Source organism: Protopterus annectens, chromosome 12.part0, assembly GCF_019279795.1.
Source record: "Protopterus annectens isolate FY-2018-M chromosome 12.part0, PAN1.0, whole genome shotgun sequence".
Taxonomy (NCBI): domain Eukaryota; kingdom Metazoa; phylum Chordata; order Ceratodontiformes; family Protopteridae; genus Protopterus; species Protopterus annectens.
Genome location: NC_056746.1, coordinates 834,285,576 through 834,313,376, shown reverse-complemented (window position 1 = coordinate 834,313,376; position 27,801 = coordinate 834,285,576). Strand labels below are relative to the sequence as shown.

The following is a 27,801-nucleotide window of genomic DNA, read 5'->3' as shown; positions in this document are numbered from 1 at the left end:
TCCGGGAAACCCTCCTTGCTGAAGTAATTGCCAGTAGGAAAGCAGTTTTCCATGATAGGTGTTGAAGGTCTGCAGTTGCTGCTGGTTCAAATGGAGGGAGTGTCAATTTTTCTAGCACAAAGTTCAAGTCCCATGCTGGTAATGGTGGTTTCCTAGGAGGTTTTACATTCTTGATTCCTCTGAGGAACTGCCTGAGTAGAGGATGTGAGAAGACAGGGGGATCGAAGCTGTATTCTGCAGAAATAGCTGATGCATGTATCTTGGAGGAATAGGACAGGCCTGTATGGAGAAGCTCTGCCAAGTACTCCAGGATGTTAGCAATATCTATCTTCGACACATCTTTTCCTCTTTCAGTACTCCAAATGACAAACCTTTTCCATTTTCCTGCATAGTTCCTCCTTGTTGAAGGTCTGCGGGCTTCAAGGATAATGTCTTTAACCCTTTGGGATAAGTCTGGGTTAGTTGCTGTTATGTGATGTTCCAGGCAGTCAGTTGCAGAGTTTTTAGGTTTGGATGCATGATGTTGTACTTGTTCTGAGTTAACATCAAAGGCATCAGGGGTAGTGTCCACATTCTCCCATGAGACATGCTCCTCAGCAATGGATACCAGTGTTGTCTTGGCCAATTCGGAGCTATCAGAATTATCCTTGGACGTTCCTCTGATTTTCAGTAGTACCTTGTGCATCAAAGGAAGAGGTGGAAATGCATATGCTGTCAGGCCTTTCCAACTGAAGGATAGAGAGTCCACCTTCCATGCAAGTGGGTGGTATGTCCTTGTGCAGAATTTCTTGAGCTGGTGATTGAGTGGGGATGCGAATAGGTCTATTTGTGGCATTCCCCATTTCTTTGTGATGGCCTTGAAGATGTCCGGGTGTAGCATCCATTCGTGAGCATCCGTGGTAGTTCTGCTTAACATGTCTGTTCTTTTCCCGGTACAAATATTGCCTGTAACTGGATGTTGTAGCTCAGAGCCATATTCCAAAGGTCCAGAGTCATTCTGCATAGGGGGTATGAATGAGTGCTTCCCTGTTTGTTGATGTACCACATGACTGTGGTGTTGTCTGTCCTTATCATTAAATGGCCTTCCTTGAGGAATGGTCTGAAATTCTGGATTGCTAGTTTTACTGCCAGCATTTCTTTTTGATTTATGTGCAGGTGCAGCTGGTCTGGAGTCCATAATCCTTGTATGCATTTGTCCAACATGTGTGCCCCCCAGCCTAGGTCTGAGGCGTCCGTTGTGATGGTTTGACTTGCTTGAAAGTTGTGGAAGGGCAAGCCTGGGTTTGACTGGCATGCTTGAGCCCACCGTTTCAGGCATGGGATTAGTGGGATTTCGGTTTCTAAGCTGTGCCTGTGTTGAGACCATAAATTCTTTAGGTACCACTGTAGCTTTCTCATATGCAGTCTGGCATGGGGGACCAGGATTATGCATGATGCCATGAAGCCCAAGGCCTGCAGTACTTTTCTTGCTGTTAGTTTGTTCTGCTTTGTTAATTCCAAGAAGTAAAGAGGGAGTTGTTCTTGTTTTTCTGCAGTTAGGAATGCCATCTGTTTTACTGTGTCCAATTCCGCACCCAGGAATGTTCGTTTGGGATGGTATCAGTCTTGACTTTTTGAAATTGACTGTGTATCCCAGGGCTTGTAGTAAGCAAATGACTCTTTTTAAGTCTTTTGTCAGCTTGCTTTTGTTGTCCGCTTGTATCAGGCAGTCGTCCAGGTATGGATAAATTTGGATTCCCTGTAGCCTGCAATGAGCGATTACTGATGCCAGGCATTTTGTGAATACTCTGGGCGCAGTAGATAAGCCAAAGGGCAATGCTGAGAATTGATAATGCTCTGATCCTGCAAGAAATCTGAGGTATCTTCTGCAATTTGGTCGTATGGGGACGTGCAGGTATGCCTCCTTGAGATCTAGAGTTACCAGCCAATACTCCTTGCCCAGCATGGGAAGAAGTTGCTGTAGGGTCAGCATTTTGAATTTTGGGACAATGATGAATGTGTTTAAGACAGACAGGTCGAGAATAGGTCTCCAACTTTTCTCTTTTCTTGGTACTAGGAAAAGTCTGGAGTAGAATCCTTTGCCCTGTTCTGTTAGTGGTACTCTTTCCACAGCTCTCATCTTTGTTAATTGAGCTATCTGCTTTAGAGCTTCTGTTTTTTGATTTGGAGGTAGGTTTGGCATTCCTCTTTTTACTGGTAAGGTGTGGAAGTGAAACCTGTAGCCTTGGTCTATGGTTTGCAAAATCCACTTGTCTTTTGTGATATAGTGCCAATTTTTGAAAATAAGGCTAACTTTCCGCCTAAAGGTGCTGCTATTTGTTCCCTGGTAGCGGTGTCAGAGCCAAGTCACTGTGATTGTCCTGTTGCAGTGGCAGTGGTTGTGTCTGTGCCTCGCTGGTTATTGCCTTGCCACTGGCGTCCTCTGTAGGCACCTCCTCTGGATTGATTTCTGCCTCTGGAGCGTCTATTCCTGCCTCTCTGAGATTTTGAGGAGTCTGGAAAGGACCAATTTTGGAAGGCCAGTTCCTGCTAAACCTTGGGGGCTGAACCTGTAAGAAATCCTTAACTGTTTGTACAGATTTTGCCTTCTCTTCCATTTTCTTCATTACTTGCTGAGCAGGAGTACCAAATAGACTGGCCTTATCCATAGGAGCATCTAACAGCTTTGCTTTAACATGATCCGGCAAGACCTGTTCTTTCAACCATGCATGCCTTCTTATAACTGTGCCAGTCATGGCTGATCTAAATGAAGCCTCCAGTGCATCATAGCCACATTTTAAAGAATGGTTACTAACCTGCTGAATGTTATTCACCATTTCTAAAACATATTTCTTATCTAAGGAGTCATCAGAGGACAGTTTCTTAGTTAACTGATCAAGCATAAACTCTTGGTATTGGATCATATGAAACTGACAGTTCAAAGCTCTAGCTGAGAGAGTAGCAGAGGTGTAAACTCCCCCCCCCCCCCATCTCTCTAAGGACCTGGATTCCCTTTCAGAAGGGAGAGGGTTTTTTGCTGAGGTCGAAGCTATTGCCTTAGGCCCCTGGGAGATAGTCTCAGGATCTGCAAGTGGGGCCTTGTATAGGTGGTGATGAGTGTCTGGTACCCTGTAAAACCTATCTGGTTTGGCAGGGGCTGGAGGTAAAGTATCAGGAGCAGTGCAAACATCATTAAATGCATCATCCACAACAGGCAGAACAGGAGGTATAGCTAAGGGCCTATGTTGTGGTAAGTGTAGAAAGGTCCTAAGCCTTTTCTTGAATCTGAGAAATCTTGTCCCTGCCATTGGAATTGTTCTCTCATGGCATGTAAGGTTTCCCCAAAGGAAAATTCCTCTGGTGGAGAGGCAGATGGAATAGATTCTTCAACATCGGAATCTTCATAAGTAGAAAAAGGAGCCTCTGGATGGTCTGTAATGTCTGAGTCATCCGAAGAATCATCAGAGGGCACTGGCTCTGGGGGCTCTGCTCTAGGTCTCTTTTCTGGAGGCTGAGAGGCCCTGTCTGGGTGAGATTGGGATCCCCTAATTAAAGAGATGAGATCCTCTGCCAGAGTAAGCATTTGTGAACTGGAACTGGGCCTGTGTGAGGGGGGCTTAACAGGCACTGATTTAGCAGTTTTGGCTGCTTTAGCCCTGGCAAAGGCCTTAATAGACATGGCTGCAGGAGGCCTAGCAGCACCACGTGCTGGGGTAGAGACATCCAAAGGGATGGTGTCTGATAATTCACTAGGAACCACATTAGTAGGCAAAACTTCAGAGGCCGATTCAACTAGGGTAGCAGGAGCCTCGGTAGTAGTCATGGATTTGGCTGAAGATTGACCCGTTTGCTGCATCCTCATGAAATTATGTCTAGGACCCATTTGTCCTTTGTGACAATGTGCCAGTTGTCTGAAAAAAGTGTGAGTTTTCCTCCCAAGGGGGCTGCCAAGAGAGTGTTGCATGGCTAGATGAGGTGCAAGTCATTAATTTGCCTTCTGGTAGTTTGGGACCTGTCTTCTCCTCCCTTCTGTGTTGCAGTGCCCCATTGTCGAGGTTTGTACTGGGCTTGTGGTTATCCTCTGCCTCTTGGACATCTGTATTTACCCCTCTGTGGTTTGTCAGTAGCTGGAAAGGACCAATTTTTTGTTGGCCAATTTCTGCTGAAGCGAGGGGGTTGTACCTGTAGAAAATCTGTCTGCATAGATTTTGTCTTATCCTCCATTTTCTTTAAGACTTCTTCTGCTTTAACTCCAAAAAGAACATCCTGCTGTAAGGGAGCATCTAGAAATTTTGCTTTAACATGATCAGGTACAAGCATGCCTACGTATAACAGACCCAGTGACAGCTGCTCTACGGGAAGCCTCCATAGAATCAAACCCACATTGTAAAGTATGTTTGCCCACCTGTTCAGTTGCATGCAACAGATCCTGCATTTCTTTCAATTCAGACTGTTGAGGGAGTGTGCTCATTTTTTGTTTTAACTGAGACATTAGAAATTGCTGATATTTTAGCATGTGAAATTGACAATTTAGTGCCCTCATAGCTAGAGTGGCTGAGGTGTAAACCTTTTTCCCCCACCTGTCTAGTGCTCTGGAGTCCCTTTCAGAGGGTACAGGATTTTTTGCCATAGAAGCCTTAGCCCCTTTGGGACCCTGGGAGATAGTCTCTGGATCAGCAACAGGGCTTTTATAAAGGAATTTGTGGGAATCAGGTACTCTATAGTATCTGTCAGGTTTGGCTGGAGCAGGAGGCAGATAATCTGGGTTCAAACTGGATTCTAAGTAAACAGCATCCACAAAGTCAAACTGGGGGGATGGCAAGTGGTCTGTGCTGGGGGAGTAAAAGAAACTCAGAGTCTTTTCTTTGAGTCAGAGTAGCCCTGACCTTCTCAGGGAAAATGTTCCCTCAGTGTGTAAAGTTTCCCCAAAGGAGTAGTCTTCAGGAGGAGAAGCTGAGGGAATAGAATCCTCAGCATCAGAATCTTCATAAGGGGAGAAGGAGTAATCTTGGTCCTCAGAGGAGCCTGAGGAAATAGACACTTGTTCAGAGGAGGCATAATCTTCCTCTTGTCTAGGCCTTTTGTCGGGTGGGGGTTGGGAACCCCTGATTAAAGAGATCAAATCTTCAGCCATTTTGAGCATCTGTTTCTTAGGCATGGGGCCTTGGGGCCTTGAACTGTGAGCGTCGGTCTGAAGATCTGAAGACGCCTTCAGAAACAGAAGGTGTTTCTGCAGCACCGACATCATTTTCAGCAGTGTCGTCGGTACGGGCTAAACAAAATGGCTGCGTCGGCCTAGTACTCTCCGCCAAAAGCTACAAAGCGGCCTCGGGTTCCAGATCTGCGGTAGTCAGGGGATGCGTCGGAGCCTCACTGAAGACCGGTGAACCAGAGTCCGGACCAGCAGAGGCCTCTGAGTCTGGCTTGAGACTAGGCTTCCTGTCCTTATCCTTGCATTTTTTGTGCACGCCGGTAGTTGGTTGCTCCGACGGCATAGTGTAGTTAAATTTTCTACCGTAGTGTCGTGCGAAATCAAAGCGTCTTTTTATAGTACGCTAAACGACAACCAGTGACGTCGTGGTCTGGGCCTAGGCAAGGTATGCAGTAAGAATGAAAATCCTTATGAGGTATTTGCTTCCCACAAGAAATACAATTGTTAACTTTTTCTGACATCGGTCTGAGGCAAGAAAAGTTTCCCCAATGGGGTACTTAGCTTTACTGAAAACTTCAGATCTGAAATTCGACTTCGAAAATCTCAGGAGTCGGCCGACCGGCACTTGCGAACTGCTTCTACTTCGGGCACCTCGCGGCAAGAAAGACTGAAGAAAATAGCGTCGGATGCATTATATATACCCCTGGCGCTCTGACGTCAGGGAAGAAGCGACAGCAACCGACGCCGGACCAAGACTTTGGAATTCTGGCTGACTGCGGGACCGCTTGACGACAGGATAACCCAAGTGTGATGACTGCATCAGGGTAACACTATGAACATCTGTACGATGTTCTTCGTGTTTCACTGTTGCAGTCATTACATTAGGGTACAGTCCCAAAGCTATGGTTGGGAGGCTGGAGCTAAACAGCATTAGGAGAGGCTATGAGGCCCTGCAGAACTGCAGTGGCAAAGCCTGCACTGGATTTAGAGTCGAGTGGAAGATGATGGCGCTTTGTAAAGGTGTGCACTGAACTCCAAGTAGCAGCAACTAAAATGTCCTTGGTTGGTTCTCCCCTGAGAAAGGCTGCTGAAGTGGCTGCAGCTCTGTTTGAATGTGGCCTAATGCCCTTAGGCACTGGCTTGCCATGGTGTAAGTAGCAGAAACGAATGCAGTGGCCTATCCACTTTGAAATGGTCTGCTTTGAGATAGCCTTTCCTTGTGATCCTGTAGCATATGTCACTAGTAATTGCTCTGTCTTTCTGAAAACTTTGGTTCTGTCCAAGTAGAATCTAAGCTGTCTGTGTACGTCCAAAGAATGCAGAATGCTCTCCCCCTTGTTCTGTGGATTAGGATAAAAAGTAGGCAGATGAATAGTTTGGTTTAAGAGCCACACTGGACACCACTTTAGGCATAAATGTTGGGTTTGTCCTCAGAGAGACCCTGTCTGGATAAAAAATGATAAAAGGTTCCACAGCCGTGAGTGCCTGTAGCTCTGAAACTAGTCTTGCAGAAGTTATTGCTAGGAGCAGAGCTGTTTTCCAAGATAAAAACTTTATATCAGCAGTAGCAGCTGGTTCAAAAGAAGGCAGGGTGAGTTTTTCCAAGACATAGTTTAGGTCCCATGCAGGCATTGGTGATCTGCTCTAATAAAGGGATGAGAAAAGATTGGTGGCTCTATTGTAATGAGTCAATACGGCAGAGGCATGAATTTTAATAGATGAAAAAGATGCGCCTTTGTCCAGCATCTCAGTTAAGTATTGCAAAATCTGAGGAATATTTGGCACAGCTGTATCAGTTCTTTGTGCATGGTTCCAAGCACAGAATCTCTTCCATTTTCCAGCATAAGATTTTCTAGTACTAGGCCTTCTGGTTTCCAAAATGACATCCATCACAGCTTAACTGTGAAGTGTGTTTTGTATAATACATTATCCGCCATACTGCCAGGTTTAAAGTACTGAGTTGGCCGTGCAGGATCTGATTGTTTTGCTGGAACAGTAGATGGGGTATTTGAGATAAGGGCTCCAAATTGGGCATTGAGACAAGTTCCTTAGGATTGGATACCAATACTGGCGTGACCAGTCTGGGGCAATCAGTATCATCTTTGGCTTCTCCTGTCTGACCTTTAGGAGTACACCTTGGGGAGGAGAGGCAGTGGGGGAAAGGCATATACTGACAGGTTTTTCCAGCTGAAAGATAAGGCGTCCACTTTCCATGCTTGTCTTTTATAAATCCTTGTGCAGAATCTTTTTAGTTGGTAGTTGTGAGGGGAGGCAAATAGATCTATGTCCGGGCATCCCCATTTCATTGTTATCATGCTGAAGACTTGTGGATCCAGCTGCCACTCGTGGGGATCCATGAGGTTTCTGCTTAGTTCGTCTGCCAGAGTATTTTCCCTTCCTGACAGGAACTGTGCCCGCAGATGTACTTGGTAAGTTAATGCTGTGTCCCACAATGTCATGGCTAGTCTGCAAAGGGGGCAAGAATGCATGTCCCCCTGCTTGTTTATATATCACATGACCGTGGTGTTGTCTGTCTATCAGTAGCTGTCCCGGATGAAGTAGGTCCTTGAAAGCTGCCAGGGCATTTTGAACAGCTAGCATCTCTTTGATTGATATGTAGATGCATTTGGTTTGAGGACCATGTGCCCTGAATGCATCTTCGTACCATGTGGGCCCCCCAGGCATAATCTGTTGCATCCGTTGTTAGTGTCTGCCTGGCTGGGGGTAAAGTGAATGGCTGTCCCTTGTTTTGGTGACAAGCCTTTGCCCACCATTGAAGCTCCTGTTGCAGGCAGGGAATGAGAGTAATCATTGCTTCCAGGCTGTGGCAATGTTGAGTCCAAACACTTTTTAGGTACCACTGAAGTTTCCTCATATGCAGTCTTGCATATGGAATTAGTAGGATGCAGGATGCCATGAAGCCCAAAGCCTGCAGAATTTTTCTTGCAGATAACTGGACCTTTGTTGCCAACATTTTGAAATAGGTAGTCAGTTGCCTTTGTTCGTCTGGCATGAGATAAGCCATCTGGGCAGTTGTATTTAAGCTTGCACCCAGGAATATTATCTCAAGAGGGTACTAGTTTTGATTTCTTTTTGTTGACTGTGTACCCTAGGCATGTTGGAAGTCTTTTCACAAATCCCAGATGCTGTAGAAGAATGTCCTTGTTCTCTGCGTGAATTAGACAGTCGTCCAAGTAAGGATATATTTGTATTCCTCTTTGTCTGCAGTATGCAATTACTGGTGCCAGGCACTTTGTAAAGACCCTGGGCACAGTAGATAAGCCAAAGGGCAGTGCAGTGAATTGGTAATGCACTGAGCCAGCCTTGAATCGGAGGTATCTTCTGCATAATTGTCTGATTGGGACATGCAGGTATGCCTCTTTTAGGTCTACAGTCACAAGCCAAGCGTTCTTGCCCAGCATAAGCAGAAGCTGCTGCAAAGTCAACATCTTGAATTTTGGTATATCCAGGAATGTGTTCAGAATAGATGGGTCCAGTATTGGTCTCCATGCCTTGTCCTTTCTGGGTACCAAGAACAGTAGAGTAAAATCCTTGTCCCTGCTCTTGCTCTGGTACTTGTTGAATAATGGCCCCCATGTCCATGAGAGATGAGACTTGTTTTTGTGCCTCTGCCCATTGATTTTTTGGCAGATCTGGCCAGCCGTTTGACTTTGGCAGGGTATGGAAGTGGAACTTGTAGCCTTGTGACATGATGTTTAGAACCCACTTGTCCTGGGTTATAATGTGCCAATTTTGAGAAAAAAGTGATAATTTTCCCCCTAAGGGTGCTGCCAGGAGATAAGTGCTTGGTGCAGGCAGGGGGAAGTCATCGGGACTGCTTCCTGTATGGTTGTGATTTGTCTTCTCCAGCTTTGGAGGTAGAAGCACCCCATTGCTTTGACCTGTATGAACCTTGTGCCTGGGATCTGCCTCTAAGGCGTCTGGATCTGCCCCTTTGAGGTCTGGCTGACAGAGGAAAGGACCAACTCTTTGTAGGCCAGTGTCTACTAAACCTAGGTGGCTGTACTTGTAAAAAATCTTTGACAGTTTGCATAGATTTAGCTTTGTCCTCCATTTTCTTTAACACCTCTTCTGCCTTAACACCAAACAAAGTATCATGCTGTAAAGGTGCATCTAATAATTTAACTTTGACATGATCAGGCAGATTTTGTTCCTTTAACCAAGCAAGCCTCCTAATTACAGAACCCGTAACTGCGGCCCTGCAGGAGGCCTCCAAAGAATCAAAACCACATTGCAAAGTATGCTTTCCAACTTTTTCAGCTGCATGCAATAAATCCTGCATTTCCTTGTTTTCTGCACATTCAGAGTTTAACAACATTTTCTGTTTAAGCAATGCCATAACGTTGCTGACATTTGAGCATATGAAACGGACAGTTTAAGGCCCTTATAGCCAAGGTAGCAGAAGTGTAAACCTTTTTTCCCCCACCTTTCCAGAGCCCTAGAATCCCTGTCAGAGGGGGTAGGGTTTTTTGCAGCGGAAGCCTTAACTCCTTTGGGACCCTGAGAAATAGTTTCTGGGTCTGCTGCAGGGTTTTTAAAAAGGAATTTAAGAGAGTCAGGAACTCTAATATCTGTCAGGCTTAACAGGAGCTGGAGGTAAGGAGTCAGGGGTAAGATTAGACACTGAAAACACATCTACAATGTCTAACACTGGTGGAATGGCTAGTAGCCTGTGTTGAGGTAGTAAAAGAAATCCCTGAGCCTCTTTTTAGATTCTGAAAAATCTTGGCTCTCCCAGTGGAAATGCTCCCACATGGTATGTAAGGTTTCCCCAAAAGAATAGTCCTCTGGAGGAGAAGCCGAAGGTATAGATTCTTAGGCATCAGAATCCTCACAGGGGGAAGAGAATATTCCTGATCAGAAGAGGAATCAGAAGAAATAGAAACCTGATCTGAAGATTCATCGTTAGTCTCTTGCCTACGCCTCTTATCAGGAGGGGGATGGGAACCCCTGATCAAGGTAATCAAGTCTTCGGCCACTTTGAGCATCTGTTTTTTGGGCATAGAGTCCTGTCCACATGGCTCTTGAGTTTGTTTCTTTGCTTTAGAAGGTCTTAGTCTTTGCCTTTGAAGCTGAAGTCGGTTTAACGTAAAGATGTTTAGGTCTGAATACACCCTCAGAAGCCGGTGCCTGCTCAGAGGCTCCGGACCCATCTGAAGGAATAGTATCCAAGGCTCCAATACCTTGAGTTTCCAGCGGCATGGCCGACTCATGTGGGAGTCGGTAGCAGCCTGCGACTCTAAAGTAGCGGGAGTCAGGGGCTGCGAAAGCACCTCACTGAGAACCGGCGAACTGGCGACCGGCTTAGAAGCTTCATCGTTGGTTTTGGGCCTCGGTTGTCCATCTCTCTCCTTTTCTTTGCGTTTTTGTGAACTCCGGTAGTCGGATGGTTATCCGACATTTCTGGATAATTAAAGCGGCGTCCAAAATAGTTTAAAGCAAAATCATACAGACGCTTAATAGTGCGTTGGTTAAATCTAGCACAAAACCGACAACCAGAAACGTTGTGATCAGGGCCTAGGCAAGGAATACATTAAGAATGAAAGTCCTTATGAGGTATTTGCTTTCCACAAGAAATACAATTATTTACTTTTTCTGACATCGGTCTGGAGCAAGAAAAAAGTTTCCCCAACAGGGTACTTAGCTTTATTGAAGACTTCGGATCTGAAACTCGAACACGAAAATCTCAGGAGTCGGCTGACAGGCACTTGCGAACTGCTTCTGCTTCGGGCACCGCATGGCAAGAAAGACTAAAGAAAATGGCATTGGCTGTTTCTTATACCCCTGACGTCAAGGAGGGGCCGACAGCGGCCAACGCAGGACCTAGGACTTTGGAATTCAGGCTGACTGAGGGCAACCTGCCAGCAGGAGTACGCAAATGTAATGACTGCAACAGTGAAACACGAAGAACATCCAGGACTACAACATTGAATACACTCAAACATCTACATTTATGGTTAAGTGTACACGACTGTACTATTTTCTTCACGTTTCACTGTTGCAGTCATCACACTTGGGTTGAGTTGAGGAATGGTGGAAGCAGTCAAGAAGTGTTAGGGTTGGGCTAGTAGGCCTTGCAAGACTGCTGCAGCAAATCCAGCTCTGGATTTAGAAAAGATTGGTAAATAGCAAGGCTTGGTGAAGGTGTGTAGAGAACTCCACCTTGTAGCTTCCAGAATGTCCTCGATAGGAACCGTCCTGAGAAATGCTGTAGAGGTGGAAGCAGCTCTAGTGGAATGTGGTCTGATCCCCTGTGGGGTAGGTTTTTCATGGTGCTTGTAGCAGAAATGGATGCAGTGTGCTATCCATTTGGAAATAGTTTGCTTTGAAATGGTCTTACCCTCTGCCCCTGTAGCAAAGCTGACTAGCAGCTGGTCAGATTTTCTGAAAGGTTTAGTCCCGTCAAGGTAGAACCCGAGTGGTCTGTGTATGTCCAAGGAGTGCAGGATCCTTTCCCCTTTATTCTGACGGTTAGGGAAGAAGGTTGGCAAATGGATGGACTGGTTAAGAGCCACACTGGACACCACCTTAGGCATAAAGGATGGGTTAAGTCCTAAGGCAAACCCTGTCAGCATGGAAAATAATGAAGGGTTCCCCCACCATTAGTGCCTGTAACTCAGACACTCTTCTTGCTGAAGTAATGGCTAAAAGCAAGGCTGTTTTCCAAGAGAGGAATTTTAACTCTGCTAAAGCTGCAGGTTCAAAAGTGGGTAAGCGTGAGCATTTCTAGTACAAAGTTAAGGTCCCAGGCAGGAGTGGGTGCTCTCCTAGGGGGCCTCAAGTTGTTAGCCCTTCTCGGGAACTGAGTGAGAAAACAGAGGTGGCTCAGTATTATAATGAGCTGAGATGGCACAGGCATGAATCTTAGAGGAGAAGGATAGGCCTCTGTGAAGTAGCTCCGCTAGGTAATCCAGGATTAGAGATAAGGAGGGCACTGCTGTGTCCTTCCCTTGAGACAGATTCCAAGAACAGTATCTTTTCCACTTTTCAGCATAGGATTTCCTAGTACTAGGCCTTCTGGCTTCAAGAATGACATCCAGCACCTGTTTGCTGAGGGTTGCTGGTGGAGTATTCAAGGGATAAGCCAGGCTGCAAGGTTTAGGGGTTGCAACTGTGGATCCAAAATCTGTCCCACCTGCTGTGACAGCAGGGTGGGAGTCTGGAGAAGTTGCCAGGGTGACACTTGTCAGACTGCGCAAGAGCTGGTACCAGTGTTGGCGTGGCCAGTCTGAGGCAATAAGAATTGGCCTTGGCCCGTTCTGTTTTACCTTGAGTAGTAGTTTTGAGAGGAGGGGCAGAGGGGAAAAGGCATAAATTGAGAGGTTTTCCCATTGAAAGGATAGGCATCCACCTTTCAGGCCCTGCTGTGAGGGTTCCTGGTGCAGAATTTGCTCAACTGGTGGTTCTTGGGGGAGGCACAGTGGTCCAAATCCAGTGTCCCCCACCTCTGGATCAGAAGGTTGAAGGTGTTAAATTTCCAATTTCCACTCGTATGGATCTAGGAGATTTCTGCTTAAGTCGTCTGCCAGTGAATTTTGTTTGCCTGGCAGGAATTGAGCTTGTAGATGCACTTGGTTGTTCAAGGCTGTGTTCCAAAGAGCCATGCTAACCTGCCAAGTGGGTAAGAATGGGTTCCCCCCTGCTTGTTGATGTACCACATAACTGTGGTGTTGTCTGTTTTTATGAGCAGTTGTCCTGGAAGGATTAGGTATTTGAAGGCTGTCTGAGCATTCTGTACCGCTAGCATCTCTTTTTGATTGATTTGCAGGAGAATCTGGGCTGTTCTGTAGTGGCCCTGAATGCATTTGCCTGCCGTGTGAGCTCCCCATGCATAGAGCGTCCGTTGTCAGGAATTGGGCGGTGAGGGGTTGAGTGAAAAGCAGTCCCTTGCTGTGGTTGCATGCTAATGCCCACCAAAGGAACTCTGCCCTTAAACAAGGTATGATTGGAATAACTGTTTCCAGGTCCTGAGAATGCTGGCACAAAAGACTTTTGAAGTACCACTGAAGTTTCCTCATATGCAGTCTTGCATATGGAATTAGCAGAATATATGAGGCCAATGAACCCTAGGGATTGCAGTATTTGTCTTGCTTTTCTGAAGTGAGAAATGCCATTTGGGAAATTGTGTCCAAGCTTGCTCCCAGGAATACAATCTTTTGACTGGGTACTAGTTGTGATTTATTTTCTTTGGTGGTGTATCCCAATAAAGTGAGAAGGCTTTTTACAAATGCCAGGTGCTGAAGTAGCAATTCCCGATTATCCGCCTGAATCAGGCAGACATCCAAAAGTATGGGTAAAATTGGATATTTCTCTCCCTGCAGTATGCAATGGCTGGAGCCAGGCATTTTGTGAATACCTTGGGTGCAGTAGATGAGCCAAAGGGAAGTGCAGAGAGAGGATGATGCATAGATCCTGCCCTGAAACGTAGAAAAGTACAGTTTTATACCTACCATAAATGTAGAAGTTAAGAGTGTAAACACTGCTGCAGTCATTACACTTGGGTTATCCTGCCGTCAGGCGGTTCCCCAGTCGGCCTGAGGTCCAAAGTCTTGGTCCGGCGTCGGTTGCTGTCGCCTCCTCCCTGACGTCAGTGCGACAGGGGTATACAAGATGCAGCAGACGCCATTTTCTTCAGTTTTTCTTGCCCCAGATGTCAGGTGCCCCCAAATGGGTAGGCAATTCAAACTGCTAATAAAACATACATAAGAAAAGCAACCAACTTTCAGTTACCAGCAAATAATCCCCATAGGTAGTAAGGGGTAGAAGGCATACCAATCTTACCAGCAAGTAAGAGGGGAAGGAGGGTATCCTGGACTGTATCCTGGACTGCAGCAGTGTTTACACTCGAACATCTACATTTATGGTAGGTACAAAACTGTACTACGTTCATCATGTTACACTGCTGCAGTCATTACACTTGGGTGGAATACCAAAGCTGAGGTAGGGAGGCTGGTTCTATAAGGCATTAGGGGTGGATATAAGGCCCTGCAGCACAGCAGTGGCGAAGCCAGCTCTGGATTTTGAGTATAAAGGCAAATGGTAATGCTTGGTGAAGGTATGCACAGAACATGTTGCTGCTTCCAAAATCTCCTTGGTAGGTACTCCTCTGAGATGGGCAGTTGAAGTGTCTGTTGCCCTGGTGGAGTGAGATCTAATGCTGCTAGGTACAGGTTTCCCATGGTGAGTATAGCAGAAACATATACAATGTCCTATCCATTTTGAGATGGTCTGTTTTGAAATGGCTTTTCCCTGTGCTCCTGCAGCATATGCTACCAATAATTGCTCAGATTTTCTGTAAGCTTTGGTTTTGTCCAAGTAGAAGTGTAACTGCCTGTGAATGTCCAAAGAATGTAGTAGTCTCTCCCCTTTGTTCTGTGGTTTTGGATAAAAAGTTGTCAAGTGAATAGTTTGGTTTAGAGCCACACTTGATACCACCTTTGGCATAAACGCAGGGTTAGTTCTTAAAGACACCCGGTCCTGGAGGAAAATGAGGAAAGGTTCCACTGCCATTAGTGCCTGTAATTCTGAAACTCTTCGTGCTGTTATTGCCAGTAGCAGAGCAGTTTTCCAAGAAATGTATTTTAATTCTGCTGTGTTAGCTGGCTCAAAGGGAGGTAAAGTTAATTTTTCCAAAACAAAGTTGAGGTCCCAAGTTGGGGTAGGTGCTCTAAGGGGCGGTCTTATGATTTTAGCCCCTCTGAGGTACTGTTTGAGCAAAGGATTACAAAAAAAATTGGTGGATCCGTGCTGTAATGAGCAGAAATGGCTGAGGCGTGGATCTTGATGGATGAGAAGGAGAAGCCCTTGTCCAGCATCTCAGTTAAATATTGAAGTATCTGAGAAATGTTTGGGACAAGAGGGTCAAGGCTGTGTGCCTGGTTCCAGGCACAGAATCTCTTCCATTTATCCGAGTAGGCTTTCCTGGTGCTAGGCCTTCTGGCCTCCAGAATGACATCCATAACAGCTCTGGAGAGAGGCATTGCTTGCTTGACTAAGGAATTTTCCATGCAGCTAGGTTTAAAGTCTTTAGCTGGCTATGAAGTATCTGATTGTTGTGCCGTGTCAGCAAATGTGGGATTTGGGGCAATATCCATGGTGGTTCTTGCGCTAAGTTCTTTAAGATTGGGTACCAGTACTGGCGTGGCCATTCTGGTGCAATCAGTATCATCTTTGGCTCTTCTTGCCTGGCTTTTACGAGTACCTTTGGAAGGAGAGGTAAAGGAGGGAAAGCGTATACTTGCAGGTTTTTCCAGCTGAGGGGGCATCCACTTTCCATGCTTGTGGATGGTAACTCCTTGTGCAGAATTTCTGTAGCTGGCAGTTCATTGGGGATGCAAACAGATCTATGTCCGGGCTCCACCATTTTTGTGTTATCATTCTGAATATTTGTGGATTCAATTCCCATTCGTGGGGATCCATGATGTTTCTGCTTAGGTCGTCTGCCAGTGTGTTTTTCTCTTCTGACAGGAATTGTGCTTGCAGAGGAACTTGGTAGTCTAGAGCTGCGTTCCACAAGGTCATGGCTCGTCTGCAGGGGGAGTATGAGTGTGTGCCCCCTTGCTTGTTTATGTACCACACAACTGTGGTGTTGTCTGTCTTTAGTAGTAGTTGTCCTGGATGTAGCAGGTCCTTAAAAGCTACAAGTGCATTTTGTACAGCTAGCATCTCTTTGATTGATGTGAAGATGCCTTTGCTCTGTGGGCCACTCGCCCTGAATACATTTTTCTGCCATGTGTGCGCCCTAGGCGTAATCCGATGCATCTGTTGTCAGTGTTTGCCTGGCTGTGGGTTGAGTTAAAGGCTGTCCCCGAAACTCCTGTTGAAGGCAAGGAATTAGTGGTATAACTTTCCAAACAGTGACAGTGTTGAGACCATACACTCTTTAGGTACCATTGTAGTTTCCTCATATGCAGTCTGGCATATGGAATTAGTATTATGCAAGATGCCATGTGAACCAAGGCCTGCAGAATTTTTCTTGCAGGGAGTTGGGTCTTTGTTGCCATCAATTGAAAGTATTGAGTCAGTTTGTCCTTGCTTGTCTGGCGTGAGATAAGCCATCTGGGCTGTTGTGTTCAAGCTGGCACCCAGGAATATAATCTGTTGTGAGGGCACTAGTTTTGATTTCTTTTCGTTTACTGTGTACCCCAGGCAACTTAACTTTTTTACGAACGTCAGATGCTTTAGAAGAATGTCCTTGCTCTCTGCTTGAATCAGGCAGTCGTCCAGGTAAGGATAAATTTGAATTCCTTTTTGTCTGCAAAATGCAATTACTGGTGCCAGGCACTTTGTGAAGACCCTGGGCGCAGTAGATAAGCCAAAGGGCAGTGCAGAGAATTGATAGTGCATTGAACCAGCTAGAAATCTGAGGTATCTTCTGCAGTTTTGTCTGACAGGGACATGCAGGTATGCCTCCTTGAGGTCCAAAGTCACGAGCCAAGCTTTCTTGCCCAGCATGGAAAGAAGCTGCTGTAGTGTCAACATTTTGAATTTCGGAACATCCAGGTAAGTGTTTAGAGAAGAAAGATCCAGAATGGGTCTCCAGGCTTTGTCCTTTCTGGGAATCAGAAAGAGACTAGTAAAATCCTTGTCCTTGCTCCTGTGGTGGTACCTTTTGAAAAGCTCTCATGTCCAGGAGTGCTGTAATTTGTTTTTGAGCCTCTGCCCATTGACTTGGTGGCAGATTTGGCATTCCTTTTAACCTTGGCAGAGTGTGAAATAGGAACCTGTAACCCTGAGATACAATGTTGAGAACCCATTTGTCTTTGGTGATGCAATGCCAATTGTGATTGAAAAGTGCCAGTTTTCTTCCAAAGGGGGCTGCCAAGAGAGCTGTTTGGCAGCTGTAGTTGGAAGTTATTGAGGCTGCTTTTTATAAGGTTGTGGTCGGTCTTCCCCTTCTTTCTGGCCTGGTGTACTCCATTGTCGAGGCCTGTAAGCACCTTGTGCTTGACCTCTACCTCTTGGACGTCTGTATCTGCCCCTTTGAGGTCTGTTTTTGACTGGAAAGGACCAATTCTTTGTTGGCCAATTTCTGCTAAAACGTGGAGGCTGAACCTGTAAGAAATCCTTCACCATGATTTTGCCTTATCCTCCATCTTCTTTAATACCTCCTCTGCCTTAACTCCACATCCCGCTGCAAAGGTGCATCCAATAATTTTGCCTTAACATGATCTGGTAATGTATGTTCTTTTAACCAAGCATGTGTTCTAATGACAGAGCCTGTAACTGCTGTGCAAAGTAGGTTTTCCCACTTGTTCAGCTCCATGCAATAAATCATGCATTTCTTTAAATTTAGGAGGATCCGAATCTGGAAGCATCTTTTGTTTCAACTGAGACATCAAAAACTGCTGATATTTTAGCATGTGAAACTGGCAATTTAAGGCTCTCATTGCTAAAGTTGCAGACGTATATACTTTCTTTCCCCATCTGTCTAATGCTCTGTAATCTCTGTCAGAGGGAACTGTTTTTTTTTTTTTTTTTTTTTGCTGATGAGGCCTTAATCCCTTTAGGTCCCTGAGAAATAGTTTCAGGGTCAGCAACAGGGCTTTTATACAGAAATTTGAGAGAGTCAGGGACTCTATCGGGTTTAACTGGGGCTGGAGGTAAGGAGTCAGGGTTTAAGCTGGATTCCATGTACACATAATCCACAATATCTAACACTGGCGGAATAGCAAGTGGTCTGTGTTGAGGCAATAAAAGGAAGTCTGAGCCTTTTCTTGGATTCTCTGAGCCTTTTCTTGGATTCTGAGTAATCCTGGCCTTCCCAATGGAAATGCTCCCTCATGGTATGTAAGGTCTCCCCAAAGGAGTAGTCCTCAGGCGGAGAGGCTGATGGAATTGATTCCTCAACATCAGAGTCCTCATAAGGGGGTAAAAAATAACCTAGGTCTGAGGATGAATCTGAAGAAATGGACACCTGGGCGGATGAGTCATAGTCTGCATCCTGTCTGGGCCTTTTATCAGGAGGGGGATGGGACCCCCTGATCAGGGTAATTAGATCTTTGGCCATTTTGAGCATTTGTTTCTTAGGCATGGAAGCCTGTCCTGGAGAATGCTGCATCTGTTTCTTTGTTTTTAAGGGGGCCTTAGACTTAGCAGAAGGTTTAATGGTTAACTGGGTAAGGTCTGAAAACACCCTCTGAAGCTGTGGATTGCTCACCTACTTCAGTTCCCTCTGAAGGGTTAGTTTCGGTAGGATGAAAACCTAGAGTGTCCAAAGGTCCAGCCAGCTCCACGTGGGAGTCGGAGGCAGTCTGTGGTTCTGTGGAAGCAGTAGTCAGGGGCTGCGTAGGCGCCTCGCTGAAAACCGGAGAACCGACGACCAGCCTAGAAGAGGCCTTGTTAGTTTTGGGCCTCGGATGCCTGTCCTTGTCTTTGCGCTTTTTATGTATCCCAGTCGTCGGAAATTCCAACTGCATGGTGTAATTGAATTTTCTGCCAAAATAATGTCGGGCAAAATCAAACCGACGTTTAATAGTGCACTTGTTAAACCTAGTACAAAACAGACAACCAGTGACGTCGTGGTCTGGGCCTAGGCATGGAATACAATAGGAGTGGAAATCCTTATGAGATATTTGCTTCCCACAAGAAATACAGTTATTAACTTTTACTGACATCGGTCTGAGGCAAGAAAAAAAGTTTCCCAATGGGGTACTTAGCTTTGTAGAAGACTTTGGTTCTGGATTCGGAATGAAAATCTCAGGAGTCGGCCGACCGGCACTTGCGAACTGCTTCTGCTTCAGGCACCGCGCGGCAAGAAAGACTGAAGAAAATGGCGTCAGCTGCATCTTGTATACCCCTGTCACACTGACGTCAGGGAGGAGGCGACAGCAACCGACACCGGACCAAGACTTTGGAACTCAGGCCGACTGGGGAACTGCCTGACGGCAAGATAACCCAAGTGTAATGACTGCAGCAGTGTAACACGATGAACATCTTCCTGCATGACTCCCTTATAGGGATGTGCAGATGAGCATCTTTTAAATCTAGGGTGACTAACCAGGCATACTTAGCTAACATAGGGAGAAGCTGTTGCAGGGTAAGCATCTTGAATTTTGGGGTACCACCAGGAAAGTTGAGAATTGAAAGATCCAGGATTGGGCACCAAGAGCCCTCTTCTGGGTACCAGGAAGAGTTTGGAGTAGAATCCTTGACCCCTCTGTTCTACTGCAACAGGCTGAATAGCTCTGATATTGAGCAGGTAAAGTACTTGGTTTTGAGCCTATGCCCACAGGTTTGGAGGAAGGTCTGGAAACCCACTTGGGGTTGGCAATGAATGGAAATAAAATTTGTATACCTGGGATACAATGTTGAGTTCCCATCGGTCCTGAGTGATGCACATCCAGTTTTTTCCACGAAGGGCAAGTTTTCCACCTAAAGGCACAAGCAATTGGGCAGGGCTGGGAAGTGGAGTTAAGACGTCATTGTGAGCTTTTTCCTTAAGTAGGTTGCTTACCACTCCCTGCTTTAGGGGTGGGGGCACTCCATTGCTTAGATCTTTGCATACCTGGAGACTGTAGTCTGGGTGGTTTGTTTCCCCTGGGTTTTGTTTGAGAAGGCCTGGAGGGGGCTAGAAAGGACCAGTGTTTTGAAGGGCAATGCCTACTGAATCTGGGGGGGTTGCACTTGTAGGAATTCTTTAACAGTTTGCATAGATTTAGCTTTTTCTTCTATCTTTTAAGAACCTCTTCTGCTTTGGTGCCAAACGAACAGTCCTTATTTAAAGGAGCGTCTAGTAATCTAGATTTGACATGATCTGGCAAGGTCTGCTCCTTCAGCCAAGCATGTCTAATCAGTACAGAGCCAGTGACTGCTGCCCTGCAAGATGCTTCTAAGGCATCAAAGCCACACTGCAAAGTATGCTTACTGACTTGGTTTACAGACTGCATAAGCTCCTGCAATTCCTTATTTTCTGCACAATCTGGAAAAGTTACCACTTTTTGTTTAAGAAGTTCCATGATATGTTGCTGGTATTTCAGCATGTGAAACTGACAATTCAACGCCTGGATAGCAACAGTTGTAGAGGTATATACCGTCTTACCCCATCTGTCCAAAGCTCTGGAATCCCTGTCCGAAAGGGTGGGATCCTTGGCTGTAGTAGCCTTGATACCTTTAGGCCCCTGGGAAATTATCTCTGGGTCAGCAGTAGGATTTTTGTAAAGAAACTTGAGTGCATCAGGTACTCTGTATTATCTGTCTGGTTTCCTAGGGGCAGGAGGTAAAGTGTCAGGAGTAAGACTGGATTCCATGAAAACATCATCCACAACATCCAGGACAGGGGGTGTGCAGCTAAAGGCCTGTGGCTGAGGCAACTCTAAAAATTCTCAGAGTCTCTTTTTGGACTGAGGAAAGTCTTGGCATTCCCACTGGAACTGCTCTCACCAAAAGAAAAATCCTCTGGAGGGGAGGCAGAGGGAATGGATTTGTCTGCATCTGAATCCTCATAGGCAGATAAGGGCATGTCCTCAATCAGAAAGGTCAAAGTCATCGGGCTCCTGGTCAGAACCTGAAGGGGACTGGATTCTGTCTCTTTGCAGGGGAAGGCCGGCTTCCCCTAATCAGCGTAATAAGGTCTTCAGCCATTCTAAGCATTTGTTTTTGTGGCATGGGTGCCTAAAGCATGCGCTTTGGTCGGTGGTTTTCTAGGTGTAGAGCGTACTTCTCGGCCTAAGAAATTCAGTAGTTTTGGTTAGAAATGAAGTCAGTTTCGAACATCGGTAGAGCGAAAAACTGCCACAGAATCCGGTGCCTGCACAGCGACCCATAGAGACAGACGCTGGTTCCATAGTCAAAGCATTTCGTGGCATACTGGACTCCGAATGGGTCTCAGCAGAGGCCAGCGAATCCACTGAAGCGGGCATAAGGGGCTGCAAAGGCGCCTCATGGAGTACCAGCAGACTGGCGACTAGCTTAACGGAAGCGTCATTGGCAGTTTTGGACCTATGCGGTCTGTCTCTGTCTTTATCCTTACTTTTTTGGAAACATGGTAGTCGGATGGCTTACCAAAGCCATTTCAGAATACGGAGATACAGTGAAAAAATTTAGCAACAAACAGCCCGACAACGAATGGTTCGGGCATTAAACAAGGCACAAAACCGACAGCAAGGGACGTTGTGGTCTGGGCCTAAACAGGTGATGCAGTAAGAATAAAAATCTCTGTGAGGCATTTGCTTTCCACAGGCAAGACCATTGTTAACTTTTTCTGACATCAGTTAGAACAAGAAAAAAGGATCCCCAATGGGGTAGTTAGCTTTCGAAGACTTCAGGATTATTCAACTCGAAAACAGAAAATTCAGGTAGCACCAACTGGCACTTGCGAACTGCTTCGGGATCGTCCTCGGCAAAAAAGACTGATGTAATGGCGTCTGCTGCCTGTTTTTATACCTCTGATGACCTGATGTAAGAAGCAACAGCACCCGACACAGAAATAACAAGTCTCTGGTATTCGGGCCAACTGAGGGCTACCTGCAGGCAGATAACCCAAGTGTGATGACTGCAACAGTGAAACTGGAAGAACATCTGCTAACACCAAATTCCCACTTATGCAACTCTCAAAAAGAAGCAACTAGAAAAACTCCTCAGTGAAATGTTAAGTGTTCTGTACTAATTAAATCAAGAGGTCACAAACCACTTCACAAAACTGGCTGTAAACCATAACAGTGAAATGAAGCCATTGTAAGTCATGTCTGTAGCAGTTCTAGAGACCAATAATGATTATTAAATACAGCGTAGAATGGAGACAAATGTTTTCCTGAAATATGCTGCCAGAATTAGAATACAATGAAGAAATACTGTATACTCAAATGGTGTCAAACATGTACAGAGACAAAGGACTTGCTAAACTGCAAAACAAACTCATTATTCTGCTATGCGATAGCAAACGAAGATTTTATGACCTTGTGACAAAAGATCTTGTAACACTGCTTTTAACGATATGCTCTGCAATTGTGGCTCTCCACAAATCTCTGCTTACCTGACTGATCATGATTAGTGTACGTCCACCCTATGGACACAATGGACGGCATTGGAGAGCCTGCTCGGCTGTCATCTTCTACTTGCTGGGTAATGTGGCGTACTGTTTCTTTATTTTTCCGATTCTTTCGGCGACCCGAGGGTGGCCAACCCTCCCCAGCTCCTTGGTCAGAGTAAGAATTTTGTCCTAAGCTATCTTTAATTAACTGACAGTCATTCACACCGTACTGAGATGGTGAAATCTGTTCCTCTTTAATGCGTAGAGGCCCATAACTTCCTTCTCCACCAACCCACAGTGATTGTGAGGAAATGTCATCATGGTTTTCTGTCTTTGGTTCTTGATCATCTTTTCCATAACTACTTCCTCCTTCATGGCAACTAGCAATAGCAGAGTCTCCTGAAGAATTAGCTGGGCTTGTCCGTCGAGCAAGCCATGGAGAAATACTCCTCCCAGCAGCTACCGCTGACACTAGGGCATCAGTGCTGCTACTTGAAGGGGCACCCATATCATAGTCTGCAACATCATCAGGTGTCTCGCACTTTATACTTATATCCAGTGCTGCTTTAATAAAACTGTGACATGCCTGGACTATATCAGTCATTTGTAAGTAACTGGCAGCAGACATAACCTCAATGACATTCTTGCTAGTTAGTGCTAAATGTGCGGAGTACATGAAGTCAATGATAACTTTGAAACCCTGTGCCGTAACAATGTCCAAATGAGTGACTGTAGCCTGTTCTGATGTCTTCTGTACCTGACAGTACAGAGTCTTGAAATAACGACTACTTCCAAGAAGGACATTTTTGTGTGCCTTAAATATCTTGCCTTCCACAATAATGCAGACATCACAAAGGATGCCATGCTGACGTTGTTCATTTAGTTCACGCAAGAGATGGCGGTAATGGGAAGCAATTTCCATATCTTCCTTTCGGTTATTCATCTGTCACTTACCCTTTGCTTCTGCTGATCCTGAAAAGCAAAAAAAAAAAATTTCAAAAACAATGACTTGAATCAATGAAACTACAAGACAATGGATCTAGTCTTTTCATTCCTACGGTCATCTATCCAGGCATTTAAGTTTTACAAAGCAAAATATTTACTATGGTCCAGTTCACAAAGCTGTGCAAAAGACCAAGGTAAAAAGTCTTGAGTCAGGAAATCATAGACAAAAAATAGCAAAGGGCCAAGAACCTTGTCTAGCTAGCCTATTTTTGTTGAAACTATTTACACAGTTGTGAAGGGTATGAGTTGGCAATAGTAGTGAAATGATCCACAAAGGACCCAATTCAGCCACAGCCTTGGAAATACAAGACAAGTAGTTATGAAATGGATAATATTCTGGCATAGCAGCAAAAAAAAAAAAGTGAGCAACGAAGGTGAATAAACATTACACAAATGCAAAGACCGAAATGGACTGTACAAAAAAATTATGGCTCACTCAAGTTTTTTTTCTGTAGGATAAAAGACAATTTACTTGAAATGTTTCACCTTATAACTGTACCACTCATACGGACAGACAACAGGTTTGGACAGGCTATATATTAAGAGGAAAGAAATGTCAGAACCACTCATAGTAGCCAAAAACCTGGGAGAAGGTTGTAAACCTAGGCTTTAATCTTTACACGAACGATATCAGCAGATGCCCTTACACTGTTTTTCTCTGCTTTTGCACTGTTTAAGGATCCACTTTTGATTGTACATCTGCTGATATCGTTTGTGTAAAGATTAAAGCCTAGGTTTACAAACTTGTCTCAGCTTTTTGGCTACTGCAAGCGATTATTCTGACATTACTGGTGATTTTTTGCCACTCTTATACACAATTTTTTTGCTTGCCAAGAGGAAAGAAACCATCGGCTATTATATTATAGGATATATATCCACTTTCATCCACTAGTATTAAAGGCCTAAAACTACTGAAAAAGTATAAATGGAGATGCTACTTATTATACATACTTTTTTATTTTGAAATATTACTAATGAAAAAATGAGAGAAAAATATCTAGTGAGTTTAAAAAACTCATGATAGGAGTATAACCAGAAAAAAAACTAATCACGGACAGCTCTCTGCACATCAAGATGAGAATATTTGTAGATCAACCCATAGAATTACAGGTAAGGCAGGAGACAGAGCTCTGGAACTAATAAGCCTGTGACTGACGTCAAAGGTCAGATCCCATCGGATCAGACAACCCACGTTTGAATGGACAAAAAAAAAAAAAAAAAAGTTATGTACTCACCATAACGTTCCATCTGAGTAGCTGTACTTCATTAGTCTTCAACATGTGGGTATTCGGATCCGGATCGGAGAGACTGCCGCATCACTAGCATCTGATCAGAGTTCCAAGCTCCTCCCCTTACCCATAATGCCCATCTTCTTCCTACCATCAGATCGAGCTTGCTGTACAAGAAAACATAAGCCTGACCCAATTAGACCTTACCACTAAAGGGTTTTCACAGAACCTAGGGCAAACATGAACAGGAGTGGCACAATAGTGCTCCCTCCTACATACCAGGGCATGAGAATAATAAGGTCAGGGGGAATGGGGGGGACGGCTGAAGACAAATGAAGTACAACTACTCAGAAGGAATGTTATGGTGAGTACATAACTTCTTTATCTGAAGTAGTTTACTTCATTTGGTCTTCAACCTGTGGGACAGAGTCCCCAGCTACTAAAACCAAGTAGAAATGGAAGGATATTCCAGAGCACCGCGGAGCCAAAGGATGCCCTACTCCTGGATACGATGTTCAATTTGTAATGAGATATGAAGGTGTGAGATGAACACCAAGAAGCTGCAGTGCAAATATCCTCCAGTGATACCCTCGACCAAAAGGTCACTGATGCTGCAACAGATCTAACTGAATGAGCTTTCACCCGACCCGGAGGGGAGATCACCTCTAACAGAATATGCTCTAACGATACATTGTGAAATCCAGCAAGCAATGGCAACTTTGGAAATTAGGAATAGAAGATAAACAAATGGTCAGATTTACAAAAAGATTTTGTTCTGTGTAAATAAAACCTCAGTTGCCTACGCACATCCAATAAATCTAAGTTGTATTCACCCCTGTTTTGGAAGTTAGGAAAGAAGACAGGCAAATTGATAGTTTGACTGACATTAGCTTCTGAAGCCACTTTAGGAAGAAAAGGAGGATTAGTGCACATGAAAACCCTGTCTTTATGAAAAAAACATGTATGGGACTTTGATGGACAATGCCTGAAGTTTTTTGCTTGCTAAGAGGAAAGAAACCATCGGCTATTATATTATAGGATATATATCCACTTTCATCCACTAGTATTAAAGGCTCACTAGCTGTATCACATACAATGATATACTCCTCTTTACTACCCCTATTGTTCACACCATACCTCCTTACCTTGTATGAAAACCAGTTTCTTACGGGATTTCAGGTCCCAAAAGGCCATACTATCACCCCAGCTGTAAATCCTTCCACCTTCAACCATACTTACAGTACCAGACCCTATCCAACATCTTGTTCAGTCTATCAACATCTCAACCCCAGGCACATTAGCTCTAGATCCAAACACTACCCCACCTTCAACCATACTTACAGTACCAGACCCTATCCAACATCTTGTTCAGTCTATCAACATCTCAACCCCAGGCACATTAGCTCTAGATCCAAACACTACCACAAACTAACAAATTCCTGAAGTTCATCACCAAGTACAGACTCAACCTAATACTTGGTGGTGATATTCACCCCAACCCTGGCCCACTCACTTCAGATACACATACCCCCTCTACTTCTAATCTAAGCTACAAACCTACAATTAATAGGCCAACTAACTCTCTCCTAGTCTGTCATCTCAATATTAGAAGCATTAACAACAAGGTACATGAATTGCATGCACTTCTGGATGTCCACTCCCCTGAGATTCTCTGTTTATCTAAAACCTGGTTAAAACCTAACACTAAAGACAATGAAGTGTTACCACCTGGGTACAACATACACAGGCTGGATCGTGCTTCGAGGAAGGGGGGTGGGGGTAGCTGTACTCTATAAATCTGAGTTGAATGTCACCATAGATGTAATACGACCTCCTCAGATTCTTGCCACCAAATTGCAACTTAATAAAAATAAATGCATTAATATCATCTGTATGTACATTCCCCCAGGTAACAATATATCTACATTTGAAGATATCCTGCACTGGTTACCATGTCACTACCCCCAAGAAACCCTACTACTTGGAGACTAACATAGACTGGGGCACCTGTTCCTTAGAATCCCCAACCACCCATTATTAACCTGCATGCATTTACACAAATCATATCCACCCCTACCAGGATAGGTAAACCCAACCAAAAAGAAAGTATACTTGACTGGGTACTCAGTCACCCCCAACTGTACACCTCTGGTACCCTCCTTAATGGCCTAAGCGATCACCTTCTCACATATGTAATGAAGCACAAAACCATTAATTCCCAACAACCCTTACTCAGAAATGTTAGAAACAATAAAAACTTTGACCCTGCCAAATTCCAACAAGAACTAAACTCATGCAATTGGTCTATTCTAAAACACCTCCCCTTAGAGGGAGCAGTAGCATACTTTAACAACAAATTCCTTGAGATCCTTGATTTGCATGCACCTGTTCGTTCAAAGAGAACCAAGGCAAAAACTGCACCATGGCTTTCTATAGAGTCTAAACTCAAAATTACCCTTAGAAACAAAGCATGGGCTTTATCTCGTTCTTCTAAAGACCCTCAAGATCACATTAAATACAGACAATCCCGGAATGAAACCAAAAAATCAATTTTACAAGACAAAAGAACAATACTACTGTAATTTACAGACAATAAATCAAAATAACCCTCAGAAGTTTTGGGCAGGTTTAAATGATCTACTACATCCTGGACAAACTTCAACCCCAATCCCTGCTGCTACTATTGATAAAACCCCTGAAGATGTTTCTGATAGTTTTAACCAATTCTTTACTGAGACAATTCAAGCCCTAGCTAGCCAACTACCTCCTAGCTCCCCTGGTCCTGAAGTAGCACCCCTAGAAACCTAATAAGTCCAACCAAATGGAAACAGCGCACCAACTGCAGAAACAGAACTTTATTGCAATCACCAAAACGTAGAATCCACATAAACGCTTTATTAAGCAAGTGCGTTTTCGTCCACCCCTAGAAACCTACTTGCGTTCAGCTTCCAACCAGTCGCCACTTCACTTATCCGTACCTTGATCAAAAAATTAAAACCCACTACACTTTCTGCTGATCAACTCCCTGCCGAGTACCTACAACAATCAGCTGATGCTATTGCTTACCCAGTCTCAATACTAATCAATCGAACCATAGTAGAAGCTAAAATTCCCACCATCTGGAAAATATCCTATGTAATCCCACTTCACAAAGGAGGCAGCTCTACTGAATTCTCCAATTATAGGCCAATAGCTATACTCTCTCCACTTGCAAAGATTATGGAAAAATGTATTCATAGACAACTCATGCACCACCTAATCCAAAATTGCCTTATGGCAGACACTCAGCATGGCTTCCGTCCTCATCACAGCACTACTTCAGCCCTCCTAGCCTTTACTAACACCATAAACCATAATCGCAACAATAATTATATATCCTCAGCCCTCTTTTTGGATCTTTCCAAGGCATTCGATATGGTTGATCACCAACTTTTAATCCACACCCT

At 44.6% G+C, this 27,801-nt stretch overlaps 1 protein-coding gene across 1 annotated transcript in view; it reads right to left on the bottom strand.

Moving 5' to 3' along the window:
* Window positions 1-27,801, bottom strand: part of ZBTB46 (zinc finger and BTB domain containing 46) — a gene marked incomplete in the record, with an annotated part of 462,779 nt that overhangs the window by 292,537 nt on the left and 142,441 nt on the right. The window contains 1 exon segment of the mRNA XM_044089877.1: window positions 22,125-23,093. Within this exon segment, the coding sequence (XP_043945812.1) occupies window positions 22,125-23,064 (940 nt within the window).